General features: G+C 53.2%; 5 protein-coding genes across 5 annotated transcripts; 4 read left to right on the top strand and 1 right to left on the bottom strand.

Moving 5' to 3' along the window:
- Window positions 1–615: 615 nt before the first annotated feature.
- Window positions 616–2,786, top strand: Z520_03727 (uncharacterized protein; the record flags this gene model as incomplete). The annotated part of the gene is made up of 6 exons (XM_016774237.1): window positions 616–718; window positions 773–1,023; window positions 1,078–1,235; window positions 1,291–2,344; window positions 2,397–2,545; window positions 2,627–2,786. 6 exons carry the CDS (start codon window positions 616–618, stop codon window positions 2,784–2,786), a joined length of 1,875 nt encoding a protein of 624 aa, XP_016635183.1.
- An 869-nt stretch (window positions 2,787–3,655) lies between these two features.
- On the top strand, window positions 3,656–7,729 carry Z520_03726 (uncharacterized protein; the record flags this gene model as incomplete). Its single annotated transcript, XM_016774236.1, has 1 exon — window positions 3,656–7,729. The coding sequence occupies one exon, from the start codon at window positions 3,656–3,658 to the stop codon at window positions 7,727–7,729; it is 4,074 nt and encodes a 1,357-aa protein (XP_016635182.1).
- A 782-nt stretch (window positions 7,730–8,511) lies between these two features.
- Window positions 8,512–10,194, bottom strand: Z520_03725 (uncharacterized protein; the record flags this gene model as incomplete). The annotated part of the gene is made up of 1 exon (XM_016774235.1): window positions 8,512–10,194. The coding sequence occupies one exon, from the start codon at window positions 10,192–10,194 to the stop codon at window positions 8,512–8,514; it is 1,683 nt and encodes a 560-aa protein (XP_016635181.1).
- Window positions 10,195–11,258: 1,064 nt separating this feature from the next.
- Window positions 11,259–14,121, top strand: Z520_03724 (uncharacterized protein; the record flags this gene model as incomplete). The annotated part of the gene is made up of 5 exons (XM_016774234.1): window positions 11,259–11,457; window positions 11,511–12,205; window positions 12,251–12,277; window positions 12,325–12,674; window positions 12,723–14,121. 5 exons carry the CDS (start codon window positions 11,259–11,261, stop codon window positions 14,119–14,121), a joined length of 2,670 nt encoding a protein of 889 aa, XP_016635180.1.
- Window positions 14,122–15,789: 1,668 nt separating this feature from the next.
- Window positions 15,790–16,941, top strand: Z520_03723 (uncharacterized protein; the record flags this gene model as incomplete). The annotated part of the gene is made up of 4 exons (XM_016774233.1): window positions 15,790–15,984; window positions 16,036–16,086; window positions 16,150–16,207; window positions 16,271–16,941. The coding sequence occupies 4 exons, from the start codon at window positions 15,790–15,792 to the stop codon at window positions 16,939–16,941; spliced, it is 975 nt and encodes a 324-aa protein (XP_016635179.1).
- Between the last annotated feature and the right edge of the window lie 1,065 nt (window positions 16,942–18,006).

Raw genomic sequence — 18,006 nt, 5'->3', positions numbered from 1 at the left:
TGATTGATTCAGTCATTGTTGCTGACGGGGTGCTTGTCCCAATCGCTGCCGAGCCACGAGGACGACGCCTCTCAGGATTCGATTGGGCAAATTTAGAAACAAGTGATAAATGCAAACCAAGTTTCAGATAGGGAAGCCGGCGCAGAGATAACTGACACCAAATAATGTCAAGTAAGAAATCGAGCTTCAGGCACTCATCGACCGTTTTCTCGAAGCTTACCAGGTAATCTGGGCTGGGAGGCTAACTTTAATGAGGCAGGAGAGAACCATTCCCCCGGCGCCCACGAGGCCAGCGCAGTTCTCCACCATTGGCATAACTTTCCATAAAAACTCTCCCAGAGCCTTGGTAGACAATGAGACAGCGTGGATGTGAAGCGGTTCGAGCCCGGCGCTGGAGGTGTCATGAGAATCGAATCATCGACCCCAGCCGTATCTTAGGTGATTACTAGGGGGCACTTTCGCTCATACGGCTTCGTCAACTCCACATCCTCAGCCTCGAACAGCCAGACGGACATGTCCGTTGAAGAAAAGTCGATGGTGTAGACGTCCAACTGTTGCCTTTTGTGCGAGAGCGGTCGGGTATCGTACAGATCGCTGCGATTCTTCAAGTCCAATATGGCTGGGAGCTCGAGCTCGTTTCTAGGACTTGAGGGTCTTCATATCTTTATCACAGGCTCAGCTGGTGGAATTGGAGGTGCTGCAGTAAAGGAATTTCTCGGTATGCGCCGCTCCAAGAGGTATGCCTCGACACAATTTTGACAACCGCGCTCAGCTCTTGGATGTCGTGTCACGGCATTTGACCGAAGATCAATCGATGAGTCAAAGCTATGTTCATCACCAGAGCAGTCTTCAAGGCTTTTCACGACTCAGGGGGACCTGATGTCGGAAAAGTCTGTCTCTGGAGCATTCCAAGCTGCAACAGACCACTTCGGCCCATTGAACATCCTGATTGCCAATGCCGGCATCACGGATGAAAGCTCTCATCCACCAATATGGGAGATAGGGGAGAGTCTATGGGACAAGGTTTGAATGATCCCAGGGAGCTGTCCCCAGATCGTTGCGCTCATGTCTCGAAAGGTCAATACCAATAACGTTAAGGGCACATTTTTAACGGTCAAGCATTTCTTGCTCTCGGTGAAGCAGGCACAAGATGCCAAAGGAAGTGAACTAGATAACGTTTCCATCGTCATTACCGGTTCTGAGACTGGAAAGTTTGGCCAGGAAGGGCATGCCGAGTTAGTGGACAGGTACTCCAGAAAATTCCCACGAAGGATGCTAAAGATTCGGCAGATATGCATCTGGCAAGGCAGGCTTGCAATATGGCCTCGTTCGCACCGTGAAGAACGAAATTGTCCGCCTGAATTCGAAAGCCCGGATCAATGCTGTAGCTCCGGGATGGGTCAACACCTCTCTCATTGGAGATCGCTTGGACGACCCAAGGGAAATGTGGGCAGAATGCCAGGCCACCGTTGCGCTGAAGAAGATTGCACAGCCCGAAGACGTCGCGCGAGCTATGGCGTTCCTGGCTAGCCACCGTGCAGCTGGCCATATCTCCGGAGAGTGCATTTCTGTTGACGGCGGGATGGAAGGTCGGATCATTTGGCGAGAGGAGCAAATCTTGGGAAACAGTGGAAAGGAAACTAAGCTGCAGATGGCCACCATACCGACCTCATTGACTCCGGCTAAAAGAAGACGGCGACTCCGAATTTGTCTCTCTGTTGACTTTGACGCCATTTCCGGGTATCTGGGGACAGGTCATGATCCCCAGAACACACTCTCCGACTACTCAGCTGGTATTTTCAGCGCCAACGTCGGGGTTGGCAGGCTGCTGCGATTGTTCAAAAAGCACGGTATTTCCGATAAACTCACTTGGTTCGTCCCCGGCCACAGTCTTGAAACATTCCCGTTGCAGGCGCGCGAGATCGCCGAGAGTGGAGCGGAGATTGGACTCCATGGGTACAGCCACGAGGGCGCATATGCAATGACCGTTCAACAGGAAAAGGATGTTCTGCAGAAATGTATTGGCTTGATCACCGCGCTCAGACAAGGTAAGAAACCGGTCGGGTATCGAGCACCTTTATACCAAATCCGCGAGACAACCGTCCGGCTTCTCCAAGAGCACGACTTTCTTTATGACAGCAGCATGAACGCCCACGATTCTCTGCCTTATTTCCTGGTGAATCCCTTCCCTCAAGAGCCGCCGCATGTCCCGGACTACAAGAAGGATGCCAGCAGTTGGATGGTTCCTACCCCAATACCGGAACAGCCACAGCCAGGTACTGCTGAAGCCAACAAGGCTCTGGTGGAGATACCCTCAAGCTGGTATACAGAGGATATGACGCCTGTAAGTCACCTTGAGTCCACGAGAATAATCTCACCTCTGACGTCTCTTACAGCTCGGCTTCTATCCCTACGCGGCCAACACCCAAGGCTACGTTGGAGTTGACATTGTGGAAAAGATGTGGTGGGATAGGTTTGACTGGCTATGGGAAAATGAAAGTTGGATGGACGAAGGCCCTGGGAAAGGCTATGGTTCGGTATATCCGTGAGTTCACACTAATTTTGCTTCCATAAGCAATACAACCCCTCGAGGTCATCTGCTAATCAAAGGATCGGCCATTTGTAGCATGATCTGGCACCCTGAAAGCGCGGGTCGAGCACACATTGTGGGCATGATTGATCGATTTATCGCAAGGCTAGTGCAACGGCAAAAGGCAGCAGGGGACGGCGAGATCACGTTCGAGACGATGGAAGGGATCGCACAAAGCTGGAAGAAGCAGCAGTAGCAGGGAGCATAGGTACCTAGGTAGGTAGACAGAACGTCGAAGGCCCTGTATAGGCTCGATTACCTGGGATTACCTCAGCTTTGGCCATGATTAAGTGGCTAGACGGTGGCGTCCAGTGGCTCCCTCAGCCTTATGTGAGTTGCTTGCATCGGCAAGAGTTTGAAGAGGAGGGGCAGCTCGGAATCGATCTGTCTAGAATCGATATTAGTACGAGATACAACGGGGAGCGTCATGTCAATTGCTGGAAGCGGCATAAAGAACAGGGTTGTGCGGGTGGGTGCTGACTCTAGCTCTGCTGATTCAGCTTCCACAGTGAAAGGAGGGGGACAGGCCTTTGGCCGTTCCTGGAAGGAGGCCCCCGGGCTCGCACTCGCCCGCGCTCTACGGGTAAAGATGCTCTGGGCCCCGACCACCTAAATGAACCATCTACGCCTATCAGCCGGCTATTAGCTGTACCCCGTAGCGTTAAGTGTCGCCCAGTGCAGCCGCAAAGCTGTCACAGCGGCATTAGCTCAGCATCTTCTCTCTGCTAGGGTGTGTTGCAGAGCCCTCATCATCATGTCTGCTTGTCGCCTGGACACAAGAGAAATGATGATAATACCCTTTGCCGGTAGCCTCGAGATCTGCCTTCCTGTTGTATCATCCACAACAGTGATTGCGACCCTGTCACCGCTCATGCCCACCTGACTCCAAGTGACCGAACCGGTGACTGACCCTCAGCGTCCCTCCCGGCCGTACTCACCTTCGCAGCCTGCCTACTCCTCGCCCCCTCTAGTTGCTGCTTTCCTACTCTCTCTCCCCGGCCGAAGGCGACCTCTCTCCTCTTCATATCACCCTAGTCCATCCTTCATGCCTCGTTAGGTGCGATAATGTCTAACTCAGATCCTCCAGCTACCCCGCCGAGACATGGCGAACCTGTCCCTCCCATCATCCTAGCAGAAGCGGAAGCCGCAGCTGCAGCTGCCCAAAAGGAGGCGTCTGATAGTCCAAGAGAGCCAAATGTGTCCAATTCTTCGCCGGAAGGGCATATACGGCATCATGGCGGCGTCTCTCCCCATCTGGAGGAGGTCCCTCCACCAGCCTACAATGGCGCCGACTATGGGCAGCTAGACATAAGTCAGAATGGCCTCAACACAGGCGCACGGATAGCCACTGATGGCCGGGTCAATATCAACATCAACCAGCACAAGGGCAAGCTCGCGAGCATGCTTTTGCCTGCTCTGCGCCACCAGTTGGAGTTGTCGAGGCAGAAACCCGCAGCAGAGCCTCAAATACCCGAGGGACTGGGAGACGATCATGATGGTCTGCCTCCACCGCCCATGAACATTGTGATTCAAATCGTGGGCAGCAGAGGAGATGTGCAGCCCTTTGTGGCATTGGGTCAGGTGTTGAAGAACAAATACAAGCACCGTGTGAGAGTCGCCACCCACCCAACGTTCAAACAATTCGTCACAGAGAATGGCCTGGAATTCTTCAGTATTGGGGGCGATCCCGCCGAGCTCATGGCGTTCATGGTCAAGAATCCCGGTCTTATGCCCGGTATGGACTCTCTCAAAAATGGTGACGTGGGCAAGCGAAGAAAGGGCATTTACGAAATCATCACTGGTTGTTGGAGATCTTGCATTGAGGCTGGAGACGGCATGGGCATGCCCGCAAGCGATGACAATATGGATACGCGCAGTTTTGACAGTGCAATGTCCTTCGGCATGGATCCGACTTTGAAGCCCTTCGTTGCAGATGCAATCATTGCCAACCCTCCAAGTTTCGCTCACGTTCATATCGCAGAGAAGTTGGGTATTCCCCTGCATCTGATGTTCACCATGCCATGGTCGCCAACGCAGTCTTTTCCACATCCTCTCGCCAACATCATCTCTTCGAATACAGACTCCAGTGTCACAAATTTTGTCACCTATGCCTTGGTGGACATGTTGACCTGGCAAGGTTTGGGAGATGTTATCAACAGGTTTCGGGAGAGAAGCTTGGGCTTGGAACCAGTGAGTATCATGTGGGCGCCCGGCATGGTCAGCCGACTGCGCATCCCCTGGACTTACTGCTGGTCTCCCGCTTTGATCCCGAAACCAGCGGACTGGGGTAGCTATATCGACATATCAGGTTTCTTCTTCCTGAACCTATCCACGAACTATACACCACCACAAGACCTGGCAGATTTCTTAGCTGCCGGACCGCCTCCTGTCTATATTGGATTCGGCTCCATCGTGGTCGACGACCCAAATGCCATGACTAAAATGATCTTCGATGCCATTAAAAAGACTGGCCAGCGGGCGATCGTGTCCAAGGGTTGGGGCGGGCTTGGTGCCAACGAATTAGGAATACCAGAAGGTGTCTTCATGATTGGCAACTGCCCGCATGATTGGCTATTCAAACATGTGTCGTGCGTCGTCCACCACGGCGGTGCAGGTACAACTGCTGCTGGCATCTTGGCCGGTCGACCAACGGTGGTAGTTCCATTCTTTGGTGATCAACCATTCTGGGGTTCAATGACCGCCAGAGCTGGGGCAGGCCCGGTGCCCATTGCGTACAAGAACTTGAACGCTGAGAAGCTGGCGCACTCGATCTTGGAGGCACTCAAGCCGGAGTCGCTTGAGCGCGCAAAGGAGTTGAGCACGAAAATCAAGGCAGAGGATGGTTGTGAGGCTGGCGCACAGTCCTTTCACAAGCAGTTGCACTTGTCGAACCTCAGATGCTCTTTGGACCCGTCGCGGATTGCCGTATGGCGTGTAAAGAGAACTGATATTCGCCTGTCGCCGCTCGCAGCCACTGTCCTGGGGACTGAGGGTCTGCTGGATTTCTCGGACCTAAAACTCTACCGACCTCGAGAGTATGAGACGGAGGACGGCCCTTGGGAGCCAATATCAGGCGGTGCAGCTGCCTTGATCGGCACTCTAGGGAATCTCTCCATGGGTATCGCTGATTTCCCCGTCGAGATTCTCAAGTCTTTGAAAACGGCCTCGGGAGAATTGAAAGAAATCCACGAGAGACGTTCAAATAGTGGTGTTTCTACACCCGTCATGTCCCCAGAGCCCCCATCTTCTGAGGTCGCAAGTGCGACAGAGGCAACCATCACGCCTGTCCAATCCGACCAGCCAGTTTCCTCAGGGTCAACCGCGGCGGCGGCAGCACCTTCATCCCTTTCCACCGTCTTGTCGGCGGATGGATCATCCAAAGTTTCCCACCATCACCGGCATCATAGCTTGTCTCACCACCGATCCCGCTCCCGCTCTGGTTCGCCGGCTGCAAATGGAAACCATGACCCCTGCGTCGGCGAAGAGGTCGGGCAAGTCTCGCTGGAAACTGCAATCTCGGGCGCCAAAGCCGCTGGGAAAATCATTTCTGCTGGAGTCAAGTCACCCATGGATTTCACACTGTCTCTTGCGAAAGGATTCCATAATGCACCGAAGTTGTACGGAGATGACACCGTACGACAGAACGAAAAGATTGTGGGTCTTCACTCTGGCTTGCGCGTGGCACGCAAGGAGTTCACATATGGCTTCTATGACGGTATCACGGGCCTTGTCACTCAGCCATTAGCAGGTGCGAAGAAAGAGGGCGCCGCCGGTTTCTTCAAAGGCGCAGCCAAAGGCATCGGTGGCTTGGTCCTCAAACCAGCGGCAGGCATTTGGGGGCTCCCAGGGTACACTGCCAAGGGTATTTACAGCGAGATTTCGAAGCACTTTGGAAGCTCCGTGCAGAATTACATCATTGCGGCTCGGACAGCTCAAGGTTTCGAGGATTGGAAGAACAGCTCTCCAGAGGAGAGACAACGAGTTGTCACCGCCTGGAAAGATGGCAGGCTGGAGACCCGAAAGCATGGACAACTCTACGGCAACGACCGCAAGGTGGCAATTGAAAGTCACATAATCACGAGGACCAACACGGACTCGGTTGAATTGGTCCACGGATTCCGAAATACTCGACATCTTAGCTGGGATGAAAGAAAGGCTCTCGCTGAACGAAGGGATCAATTGAGGAAGGAAGAAAAGGAATTGCAACGCCGTGAAAAAGAGATTGAAAAGGAAGAGAGGAGAAAGAGCAAGAGCGGTGGCAAGATCAAGAGTCGATGCAAATTTTGTCCATTCGACCACGAAACCAGTCACCATCTCAGGCACACCCATTCTCTCTCCAGCCTGGACTCTTCACTCAGCCGTGACAGCACGGCCTCACAGTCCCAAGACAACCCCCTGACTGACTATGAGCACGCAATTAAGCATTCCGTGAGTTCAACGAGTACGGGCAACCCACTGGAAGATGCTGTCATTGAAAGGGCGCTGCGAGCGAGTCTCCGGGAGCTGCACAGTTCAGGTCATGATCCGAACAAGTACTCAGATGCAGCGTATCAACAAGCCATCCAAGCCAGCATCCGAGAATTCAAGAAAGCCCAAGAAGAACATGCTCGACAGAACGGCGCCTTGTCCACTACCACGGAGAAGCCGGAGGAGGAGCATGACGCCGAACTCGAAAAAGCTCTCGCCCAGAGTCTGGAAGAGCACAAGCAAACTCAGGCGACGAATCCAGAGCTGGCGCATGAACATCACGGCCATTTAGATGACAGCGACTCTGGAGTTGACACCGACTACGACGAACGTTTCGTGCGCAAGCTTGAGGAGAGTAAAAAGCTACACACCGAGAACGAATTAAAGAAGGAAGAGCTTACAGAACGTGAGGCCGCGCTTAGGGCCACGAATGGACAGACAGAGCCGGTCACAGCAACCGAGGAAGCCATAGTCGACGACACAGAGCATGACGAGGAATTACAACGGGCGATAACTGCGTCGCAGGAGGAAGACAAGAGGCGCCAGGAAGAACTTACGAGAGAGAGAACAGAAGAAGAGATTGTAATGGAATATGTCAAGAAGCAAAGCCTCATCGAGGAGGAACTGAGGAAACAGGGAGGAGGTGGTGGGACCACGGTGGCGACGGAGTAGGAGGACCTAACGATGGGCTCGGAGGACATAATGTGATGAAATAGATTACGATCTTCCTTGGTCAAGGCTAGAACTTGATTACGACGCGATGGATGCCATTTCTGTGGATGGATTGCAATCCGTGGGATGGACTGCTTGACTGTCATGGTGTGTGCTGGATTCTGATTGAGATGGGCTACGCTGGCAGAGATGATGGCAACAATGACGAATGACGGCATTTTGAGACACGAGATACCACAGATACTACATGGCAATAACGAGAGTATTAATACATGATGAGCTATTACGAACGAAGCGGGAACCGACTTTGAGAAATAAGTGACACAGGTCTTACGGGGAGAGGGCGACATTGCGCTGGTGGACCAGGTATTCACCGACCGACATGAGAAACGGAAACTCGAGATCCCTGTCAGTCAAATACCTCTTGATGGAAGAGGAGATGGAGTGGTGGTCACCTCATCGGAATTGAATACTCTATGTCTGTCAGATAGTAGACTGTGTTATTGAATTTCTGAAGCCGGCTCGGCGTCTTTGATTCATCTGGTCCCTGGTACGAGGGACATTGTTAGGAATCCTGGCTTGGGGCTGGAAGTTTCTTAATTCTAGGTCATATTTATGCTTTCATGGGCGAAAGGATGTGCGTGGGATGGGATGTTTTTATATTCCTTTTTTACTGTACGAGAAGTTTGTTTTCCCCTTTTCTCACTTTTTACGTAGATACCTATATACAATCGGTATGGTAAAAGCCTGTAGAACCACAGCTCAGCTAGCTCTTCACTGGATCAGTACACGCCGAGAGGATAGGCTGCCTTGTCTATATTCTTCGCCCCCAGCGGCACGACCCGCGGCACACTGGCGTAAGCCGTGGTGACTTCGACGGTCTCGTTCAATCCCGCCGTCACGGGCATTTTTCGAGTATGCAAGACGTCGTCGATGGCCTTGGCCATCTGCAACAGCGTACCTTCGGTCCAGGGCAGGCCTAGAATCTCCATGCCGATGGGGATTCCAATGGGCGCGGTGCTCGAGGCGGGGGAGAAGCCGACGGGAACGGTGATGACGGGGGAGCCCGTCAAGGCGGCAAGGATGCCGTTGCGCCCGGACTGGCTGGGCGAGCCGATGGGTACGACTAGGTTTTTTTGTTCCGGGTAGATGATACAGGTGAGTTGGTTGGAGAGGATTGTGGTGTGCAGGGCTCTTGTGAGGTTGGTGATCAAGGATTGCTTGAGGAAGTAGGAGGTGTTGGATGTCGATGAGACTAGAGCTGTCTCCACGTATGAGTATTGTGATGGAATCACTAAGAACTCCGGGGTGGTCTGGTTGGGTGTGTAGAGCTGCGGCATGGTCAACGGGTGTGGTCCCGTGAGGTTGTCGCTGGAGAGGTAGTGGCTGAGCATTTCGCGGTACTCGGACGTCTGCACGTCCATCTGGGCCGAGATGGAGGTCGCGTTGTACGTCGTCGTGTCGTTGATCAGCACCACGATGGCTCCTTGGGCTTGCAGAACCGAGATCACGTTGTCCATGGCGTCGTTGACCGGTGTGGTCTCATTGCTCGCCGTGCGGTTGAAGAACCCTTCGAGCACGCCGATGCGGATCCCCGTGAGGTTTGTCCGTACGCCTTGTGGTATGAATGTCGTGTAGTCGGTGCCCAGCACCGACGGCGGGATCGCCGACGTCGCGTTGTCTGCCGGATCATAGCCGATCGAGGCCATGACCGTCATGGCTGTCGCGATGTCCAGCGGGCATCGCCCTATCGCGCCGATCGTGTCTTGGGTGTATGAGATGGGGATCACGCCCGCGCGAGAAATCAAGCCCCGAGTGGGACGGAAACTGAACAGGCTGTTGGCACTTGCTGGGCTGCGTAGCGAGTTCACCGTGTCCGTCCCCGTGCCGAACACGGCGAACGAGGCTGCAACTGCGGCGCCCGTGCCGCCTGAGCTCCCTCCCGGCGTGCGGGTGAAGTCGTAGGGATTGATGGTTTGGCCGCCCAAGCTGGATACCGAGAGGCCCTCGAGCGCAAGTTCGTGCAGGTTCGATTTGCCTAAGATCACGGCGCCGGCGTTGCGGAAGGCACGCACGGCGGGGGCGTCTTGAGTGGGCGTTGAGGCGTTCAGGGCCAGGCACCCACCTGTCGAGGGCATGGGCAGGGCGTCGTAGTTGTCCTTGAGCAGGATGGGGATGCAGAAGAGTGGACCTGTGGCGTTGCCTTGGGAAAGGGACTGGTCGAGAGAGTCGGCTATTGAAAGAGCATCTGGGTTCAGGGTAATGATGGCGTTGATATCCGGGTTAAAGCGCTCGATCCGGGCGATAAATGCGCTGACTATGTCCCGACATGTGGTGAGGCCGGAGAACAAGGAGTTGTGGATGCTGGAGATGGTTGCCTCGCGGATATCAATGGGATTTGTCTGCGCAAAGGAGGGAGTGGCGAAGAGGAGCGAGAGTGCGAGAAGCTGAAGGAGGTGCCCCATCTTTTGCGGTGTATGGCTCGTCTAACCTTGTCCTCGCCTTTTGAACTTACTGTGTCTCTCGTGGTGGCTCATGGCTGTTGGAGGTACGCGTGTATATATACCTAGGTAGGTATGTGTATATTGTCTATATGCATGATGTCGTCTATCCCCTCGGCCGACTGCCGACGGCTCCAGAGAGTTAGGAGATCCCCACCTTATCATTATGGAGACTATCCTGACCTTCCATATTCAGTCAATGAGGACATTATCCGTGAGAGGAGATCTCCTATGTAAGTGTAGAAGATAGCTAAGTTACCGGTAGCAGGGCACATGGCCAGCCTTGCGTGAGCATGATAAGGCTGTATGGCTTAGGAGGAATGTCAGAACAAGCCCTGTCTGGGCACGGGAGACCAACACGAATACGGAGTTCAACACGATGGAGACCCTCGTCTGTGCTTCTACCCAATTCATCACTTCCTACCTAGGTCCTTACCCCTTCAAGCACTGACTCCATTCTCTTGCTCGCCTGGGTAAAATACTCGGTGGAATTATTCAATGTTACCGCTTGGCAATGTAGCCCCTCAAGCTCTCCCAATGTCACTTCGTCCCTCTTCCTCCGCATTTTAACCATTTTTGATTCTGCAACGAAGTCATGGGAGCTTCTAGTCAGGCACCACAGGCTTTCTATTGGACTCTGAACCCGGATCTTCCACAAGAATACCGTCTTCTGCAGCATGCCCTTTCCAGCCCGCAACTCCGCGCCAGTTTGATCGAAATGCGACTCTGTGGGGTAAGCTGGAGCTTGACTGGATGACTGGGGAGCTTCTTGCCTCTGGGCAGCACCCGTCTCCACGACTGTTGACTCGAGCTCTGACGTTGTGGATGGCGACTAGTCGATGCAGCTTCATGCAGCTCCAGCAGGAGAACATGACTCTGGCCAACATGTATTCATCAGGGCGGAGGCATGGGGCAAGCTTGTCGAGCAGAAATTTTTCTGTGCTTCTTAAAGAGGGCGGGCACCCAACCTCAGTTGTGTATTGGACCTCATCCATCTACTCATTGCTCGGGATCACCTCCTGGCGAAGATGATGTTGACTTCCGTCCTGTTGGGCCTCTTTACTGCCGGGGTGGTCGTCGCTCAGAAGGCCTGCCCGGGCTATCGTGCTAGCAACGTCCAGCAGACTGCGAATGGCTTGACAGCTGATCTCAATCTCGCCGGGCCCGCCTGTAACATCTATGGCACCGACTTACATAACCTTACCCTCACCGTGGAGTATCAATCTGGTAAGCTTGTTGTCTGTAAACCGTCGGTGTTCGGTCGCTGACCTGCTGGGAAGCTTCGAGGCTCCATGTCATCATCGAGGACCAGAACAAGACCGTCTATCAGGTTCCGGACTCGGTTCTTCCTCGCCCAAATGCCACAGATGGTGCTACAGCCTCCAATGCTCAGCTTGTGTTTGACTACACGGAGAACCCTTTCAGCTTCTCTGTGTCTCGGCCATCAGGAGAGGTGCTTTTCAACACGTCCGGATCCCCCATCGTCTTTGAATCGCAATATCTCAGACTCCGGACCTCTTTGCCTAGCCATCCGAATCTATACGGGCTCGGTGAGCACTCGGATCACTTCAGGTTGAACACTTCCAACTATACCCGGACTCTGTGGTCACGCGACGCCTACGGAATCCCTCCGGGTACCAATTTGTACGGAAATCACCCAGTCTACATGGATCACCGAGGGTCGAACGGCACGCATGGTGTGCTGTTCTTGAATTCGAACGGTATGGATATCAAGATTAACGACACCGCTGGTCAATACCTGGAATATAACACCCTCGGGGGTGTCCTCGACTTCTACTTCCTGGCAGGACCCTCTCCCATCGAAGTCTCCGAGCAAATCTCCGAAGTCGTTGGCAAGCCGGCAATGATGGCGTATTGGACCTTCGGATTCCACCAATGCAGATATGGCTACAGAGATGTTTGGGAAGTGGCCGAAGTTGTGTACAATTATAGCGCCGCCAACATTCCCTTGGAGGTAAGCAACCCCTCTTTGAACGAGGATTTAGGCTAACACCCTCAGACCATGTGGACGGACATTGACTATATGGTAAGATCACCGAAATCATACTAGGATACCGCTGACATGGGAATTAGGACGCCCGAAAGGTCTTCACTTTGGATCCACAACGTTTCCCTCTGCATAAGATGCGCGAACTGGTAGCATACCTCCACGCCCATCAGCAGCATTATATCATGATGGTGGATCCAGCAGTCGCATATCAGAATTATTCGGCGTTCAACAACGGCAATCATTCTGATGTCTTCATGAAGAGAGCCGATGGATCCGTATTTGAGGGCGTGGTCTGGCCCGGCCCAACCGTTTTCCCAGATTGGTTTCATCCAGATACCCAGGATTATTGGAATGGCGAGTTTGCATCGTTCTTCAGCCCCGAGACTGGGGTAGACATATCTGGACTTTGGATTGATATGAACGAAGCCTCAAAGTATGAGCCGTCCTATCATTTCGCATTGGCTTGCTAACTATTCCCTAGCTTTTGCAACTATCCATGTTCAAACCCAAGCGCATTTGCTCAAGAAAATGGCTTCCCGCCAAAGCCACCAGCGCTGCGAAGTGGTCCGGATATTGCCCTCCCCGGGTTTCCTGCGGATTTCCAACCACCATCAAATTCCAAGCGACAAACCCCAGCTACAGGCAACATGCTAGGTCTTCCGGGCAGGGAGCTCATCAACCCTCCTTATATGATACAGAATGCTGCGGGTAGCCTGTCAAACAAGACATTGAACACAAATCTTGTTCATTACAATGGATTGGTTGAGTACGACACACACAACATGTACGGGACTATGATGTCCTCGACTTCACGCAACGCACTTCTCAATCGACGTCCGGGTGAGAGACCATTGGTTATCACTCGCAGCACCTTCCTTGGAGCTGGCGCCCATGTCGGCCATTGGACAGGGGACAACGTTTCCGACTGGGATGATTACGAGATCAGTATCTCGGATATGTTGAACTTTGCATCCATCTTCCAACTTCCAATGGTCGGCAGCGATGTCTGCGGTTATAGTACTAACTCTAGCGAACGGCTCTGTGCGCGCTGGATGATGTTAGGAGCTTTCCAGACGTTCTATCGCAATCATAACGAAGCCGGAAATCGACCTCAAGAAGCATACCGTTGGCCAACCACAGCACAAGCGTCGAGAAACGCCATTGACATTCGCTACCGTGCTCTCGACTATCTCTATACTGCTTTCTGGACCCAGACGCAAACAGGAAAGCCTGTGTTGAACCCTATGTTCTACCTTTATCCCCAAGACTCGAAGACTTTTGGCATCGATGCCCAATTCTTCTTCGGGGATTCATTGCTGGTGTCTCCAGTCACGGCTGCGAATAAAACCACAGTACAGATTTATCTGCCTGACGACATATTCTACGACTGGAACCATGGGTTCAGCCCGGTGCAAGGTAATGGGTCGATGGTTACCTTGAACAACGTCAGCTTCACCACCATTCCCCTCCATGTTCGCGGCGGTGCAATCCTCCCTCTTCGAGTGCAAAGTGCAAACACTACAACAGAGTTGCGTACGAAAGGATTCCATCTCTTGATCGCACCGGGCACTGATGGAACGGCTAATGGGTCGCTCTACATTGACGACGGGCTTATGATTGAGCAACCCAGCACAACATTCATCAACTTTACATACACCGACGGAGCTTTCTCGATGTCCGGAAACTACAGCTATCCAGCAAATGTCAGTATCGAACAGATCACTGTTTGTAACGTGGGGTCGGCGCCACAAAGCCTAAACATCCCTGGTGCCCAGAATTCGACCTTCTCATATAACAATGCAACCATGGTTGTCACAATCAACACCAGCATCCCGTTGACCCAGGATGCTAGCTTCCAGCTGCCGGCACCACAGACTTAAATTCATTGAGAGGGAGGGCGTGAAGGTGAGGCGGGGTTTGGGAGTAATACCCCAGGTAGGGAGAATGAGGACTGAGGTGGTCAAGAGCACCTGTTGCGGACGAGGCTGGCTTCCCCTTTTGGAGACCTCAACGGAATTGCCGTCATCTCTTGCTTGCGTTTTGCCATTCACTCTTTTCCATAAATATCTACCCCTAGTATGGCTATATGTCAATACTCTGTTAGTCGCACATTGGGCGACTAGTCGATCTTGCCGGAACAGACCCTGCGGCCGAGAAGAAGCGGTGAGCCATCATTAACGTCGGAGGCTTCGTGCTTGTACTGTAAGCTGGCTGCGGTGTGTGGGAGTCGACCATGGTAGTGCCTGCCGGGCCGTTGACATGGTGACAACCTTGTTTCGACAACGATCTCGACATTTGCGTGTATGGATATCCATATATACACAACTTCAACCCGTTACTTGGCCGTCTTCGGAGCTCCTCGATCAGGCATTGTGGCCCTCGCCCCCTCCACTGGACACCCCTCTTCCTCACCCTCCAATCTCTGCCTAGTCAGTCTGTCCTCCACTTGGTCGGTGATTTATCCGGCCCCACAGCTCGGCAGTATGGCGACATTCCCACAGCGTGTCATTTCCTTGTGAAGCCGTTGCAGGGAGACCGACCCCAATCTGACAGCACCAAACACGTTCGATCATCCACGATCATCCAACGGCCCCTCGCCATCTACGTGCCAGAATCCTGGGTCGCTGCCCTCTACACCCAGGGCAATGACTTACTTCAAATAGATCTGATTATCAGGGCTTCACCGGTTAGATATCTGGTGGTTGAGGCGGATTATTTCTCCTGGGAGCCCATCGGCCGATTGCTCCTTGCCTCTGGCTGCTCGAATGGGGCTTTGCTGCCCCTCACGGCTCGTCTTCCATCTTCCATCATCCAACAACGAGCCGCCACATTGGTTCCTGAGATATCGCTAAAAACACGCGCCAAAGATTTGGGGGTTCCCACCTCGTGCTGGCATCAATGAGCACGCTTGCGGTAATCCACGGAGGACCTCGCTCCGAGGGTGACGTTCTTGGAAACAAGTCTGGTGCTGGAGGGACTCGAGAAGTGGGCACGCTTCGGAGCAGACAGGTAAGGCAAGCTTCAAAGCGAACAGCAAATACACCAACGGTGCTGCACGACGGCGGGGTATTGTCGCCCTGGCTGCCCACTGGGCATCATGTGTTCTCGCGCTCGCAGCCCTTGAACTCTGCCTTTTCATTTGCTTCCCTCATGCAATCAGATCCTGTGCCAGACGGCCAGTGGCTCTTACTTAACCTGCTTGACAACTCATCCATTCCTGCAGCACATGCCTGCGGCACCCCGTCTGGCCAACTGACAAGCTGCCAGCAAATGTATCGGCTGCGGCTGCGTTTTTGAACTGCCGCAAACCAAAACCAGGCATCATCTTGTCACCTCTGAGTCTTCCAGGTTAATCTCCCTTTGGCTCCCATCGAGTCTGGATCCGCCTCATCCCTTCAAGCATGCTCATTCGATTTCCCATTGCCCTCGCCCTGAGTCCGCTAGCCTGCGTTGCGACCGAGGTTCATCACGACTCGGAGCGCCGCTGCTAACAGCCTCTCCCGTGATCCGTGTTCTTCTAGCCTACGCTCCTCTGACCTACCATCGTCATGCCTAAACAACCCTCAAAGTCGGGCAAGAGGCTGAAGCGCGACGACGATAATGACTCTGACGACAGCGATGAAGACCTTCAACCCATACACTTCTTCGTACCCGGTGAAAACATCAACGCCGCCGTGCTGGTCGATTACATTACACGATGGGTGGATCGCACTGCAAAGATTACATCGGCCCAACATCCCACGGTGAGTTCAGCCCCGGTCAAGTTTGTGGTTGTCTCGACTGATCATCTCCAGGATAAAACAAGAACAGGTTTCAGCGTCCTAGCGAAAAGAGCGCTCAATGCCGTAAGAGCCTTCTCCCACTGTGCGAAGTCCGGCCCCAATACTGAGCGCCTTCCTTGCGATTAGGTTAGCATTCGCGATCTCATCAATGATTCTAAAGACTGGGACTTGGAGACACAAAGCAGTATGCATGTTCCTACTTGGGGAGAAGCATAACAACAAGGGTTGACACAATTTGATTTCGCAGGAGAGTATAGAAAAGATCCGTACGACTATAGAGAATCGGATACTGCCAGGCGTCGAGCCAAAAAAGGCCCTTCAGAAGGCGGCACCAATCGACCTCAGCAACCTCGGGGCAAACGAGAAGTAACAAACGAGCCTGCTGACACAGGGCGGCAGGAGCGAGCTACATCAACCATGGCCGGTAGCCCTCCGCAACCTGCGTACCATCAGCCTCAACCTCAGTATAGCCAGTATCCCACCCATTCTCAGTCGCAAAACATTCAACCGAGCCCGAGTCCGTACTATCAAGGACAAACAAGACCCGACCAACCCTCCCCGAGTTTCAACATCACCGTTAACACCGCAACGTTTGCGCCTAGACCGGGACAACCTGGTCAGTACATGCCCAGTGCATATCAGTCTACTGGATATGCAAATGTTGCGCCGCATGAGTCTGAACCGCCGCCAGCTTATCAGCAGTCTATGATCAGTCGTGGGCCATCAAACCCCCAACCCCCATCACAGCCCGGCCCTGATACCTTCGACGCAAACAAGGCGGTGACAACTCGACACTACCCTCCCCAAGCAACGCGACAAGGCTCGACAGACTCCAAAGAGGACTTTCCTCGACCACAAGGTGCCCAAGATCGTCGGCCCTCAACGGTTGACCAGTCGGGGCGGAGATCTGGTCGTTAGCTCAGACGAGAGCACTTGGGGCGATTTGTTTATCCCATAGACTGGTCCTGTTAGAGAACAGGGACAAGGAGGACGCCAAGCGGTTTCGCCTACAGTCACAACCAAAGGAGGCGGCAGAAAGCTTCAGCCACACAGCAGCAAATGCCATTCGAGAATCTCCAGTGTCTCATTGACCTTTACCATGCTGACAGCTTTTGTTATGGGGAGCCTCCCTTCTGCCTACCGTTACCGTTGACCGATCTGGATCAGTTGCTGAATCTTTTATTTCTTTTAGCCCCGCCTTTGGTGTTGGGCTCCCTTCGACGCGGTGGCCAAATGTCTTACCGACAGTCGTTTGGGCAGGTTGTTATCGTCCTCGTCTAGCATCCATGGGTCTCGCAGATTGAGTTAAACATAATGCCGACAGGTATATTCTGGGAAGTTGAACCTGTGCTTATGGTATGGACAGCAACGGAGACGGGTTCGTCATATGGCGGCTTTAGAATTCGGACCGAGCCTTACTCATCCATTAACGCAAACTTTCCGATTGATTGATGAAGCTGATATCGAAAGACTATGGTTGTGCAAGCATTGGATTGGTTGGACAGTCAGGCCAGATGGTGGACATCAAACAGGCTTTGGTCAGCGGATGGTAACGGGGAAAGGAAGGGAAGCGGGCACCAGGTAGCATCCGCTTCCTTGTATGCGAGCCCTAGAATACCAACCTTGTTCCTTTTACCATCTCTTAGCATATCCACTGTATACGTACCTACCCGTAATTTCTGCTCTGGGATCAGACTCATTGTGGCTGGTGCCTTCCGTCAATAGATTGCAGTTGAAGCAACCTGCCATTGCTCCTCCCAGCCACACTAAGACTGGGCACTTGCCAAGTGTCATGGTAAGGGAGAGAAGAAAACCTCTTCAAGTTCAGTTTGAGCAATCAATCGTCTTATTGGCGTAAAGTTCCACACAGATTGCCGGTCCAACCAGGGGAAAAGGCGAGCCAGTCCAGCGGCAGGACCGGGGAAGAACCGTAACCCGGATGCCTCGAAGAAGGGTTTCTCTGGGGATTGCCCGATGACAGTG

This window comes from Fonsecaea multimorphosa, assembly GCF_000836435.1.
Source record: "Fonsecaea multimorphosa CBS 102226 unplaced genomic scaffold supercont1.5, whole genome shotgun sequence".
Classification (NCBI taxonomy): Eukaryota; Fungi; Ascomycota; class Eurotiomycetes; order Chaetothyriales; family Herpotrichiellaceae; genus Fonsecaea; species Fonsecaea multimorphosa.
The sequence above is the reverse complement of the archived record's forward strand: the minus strand, read 5'-3'. Positions and strand labels throughout refer to the sequence as shown.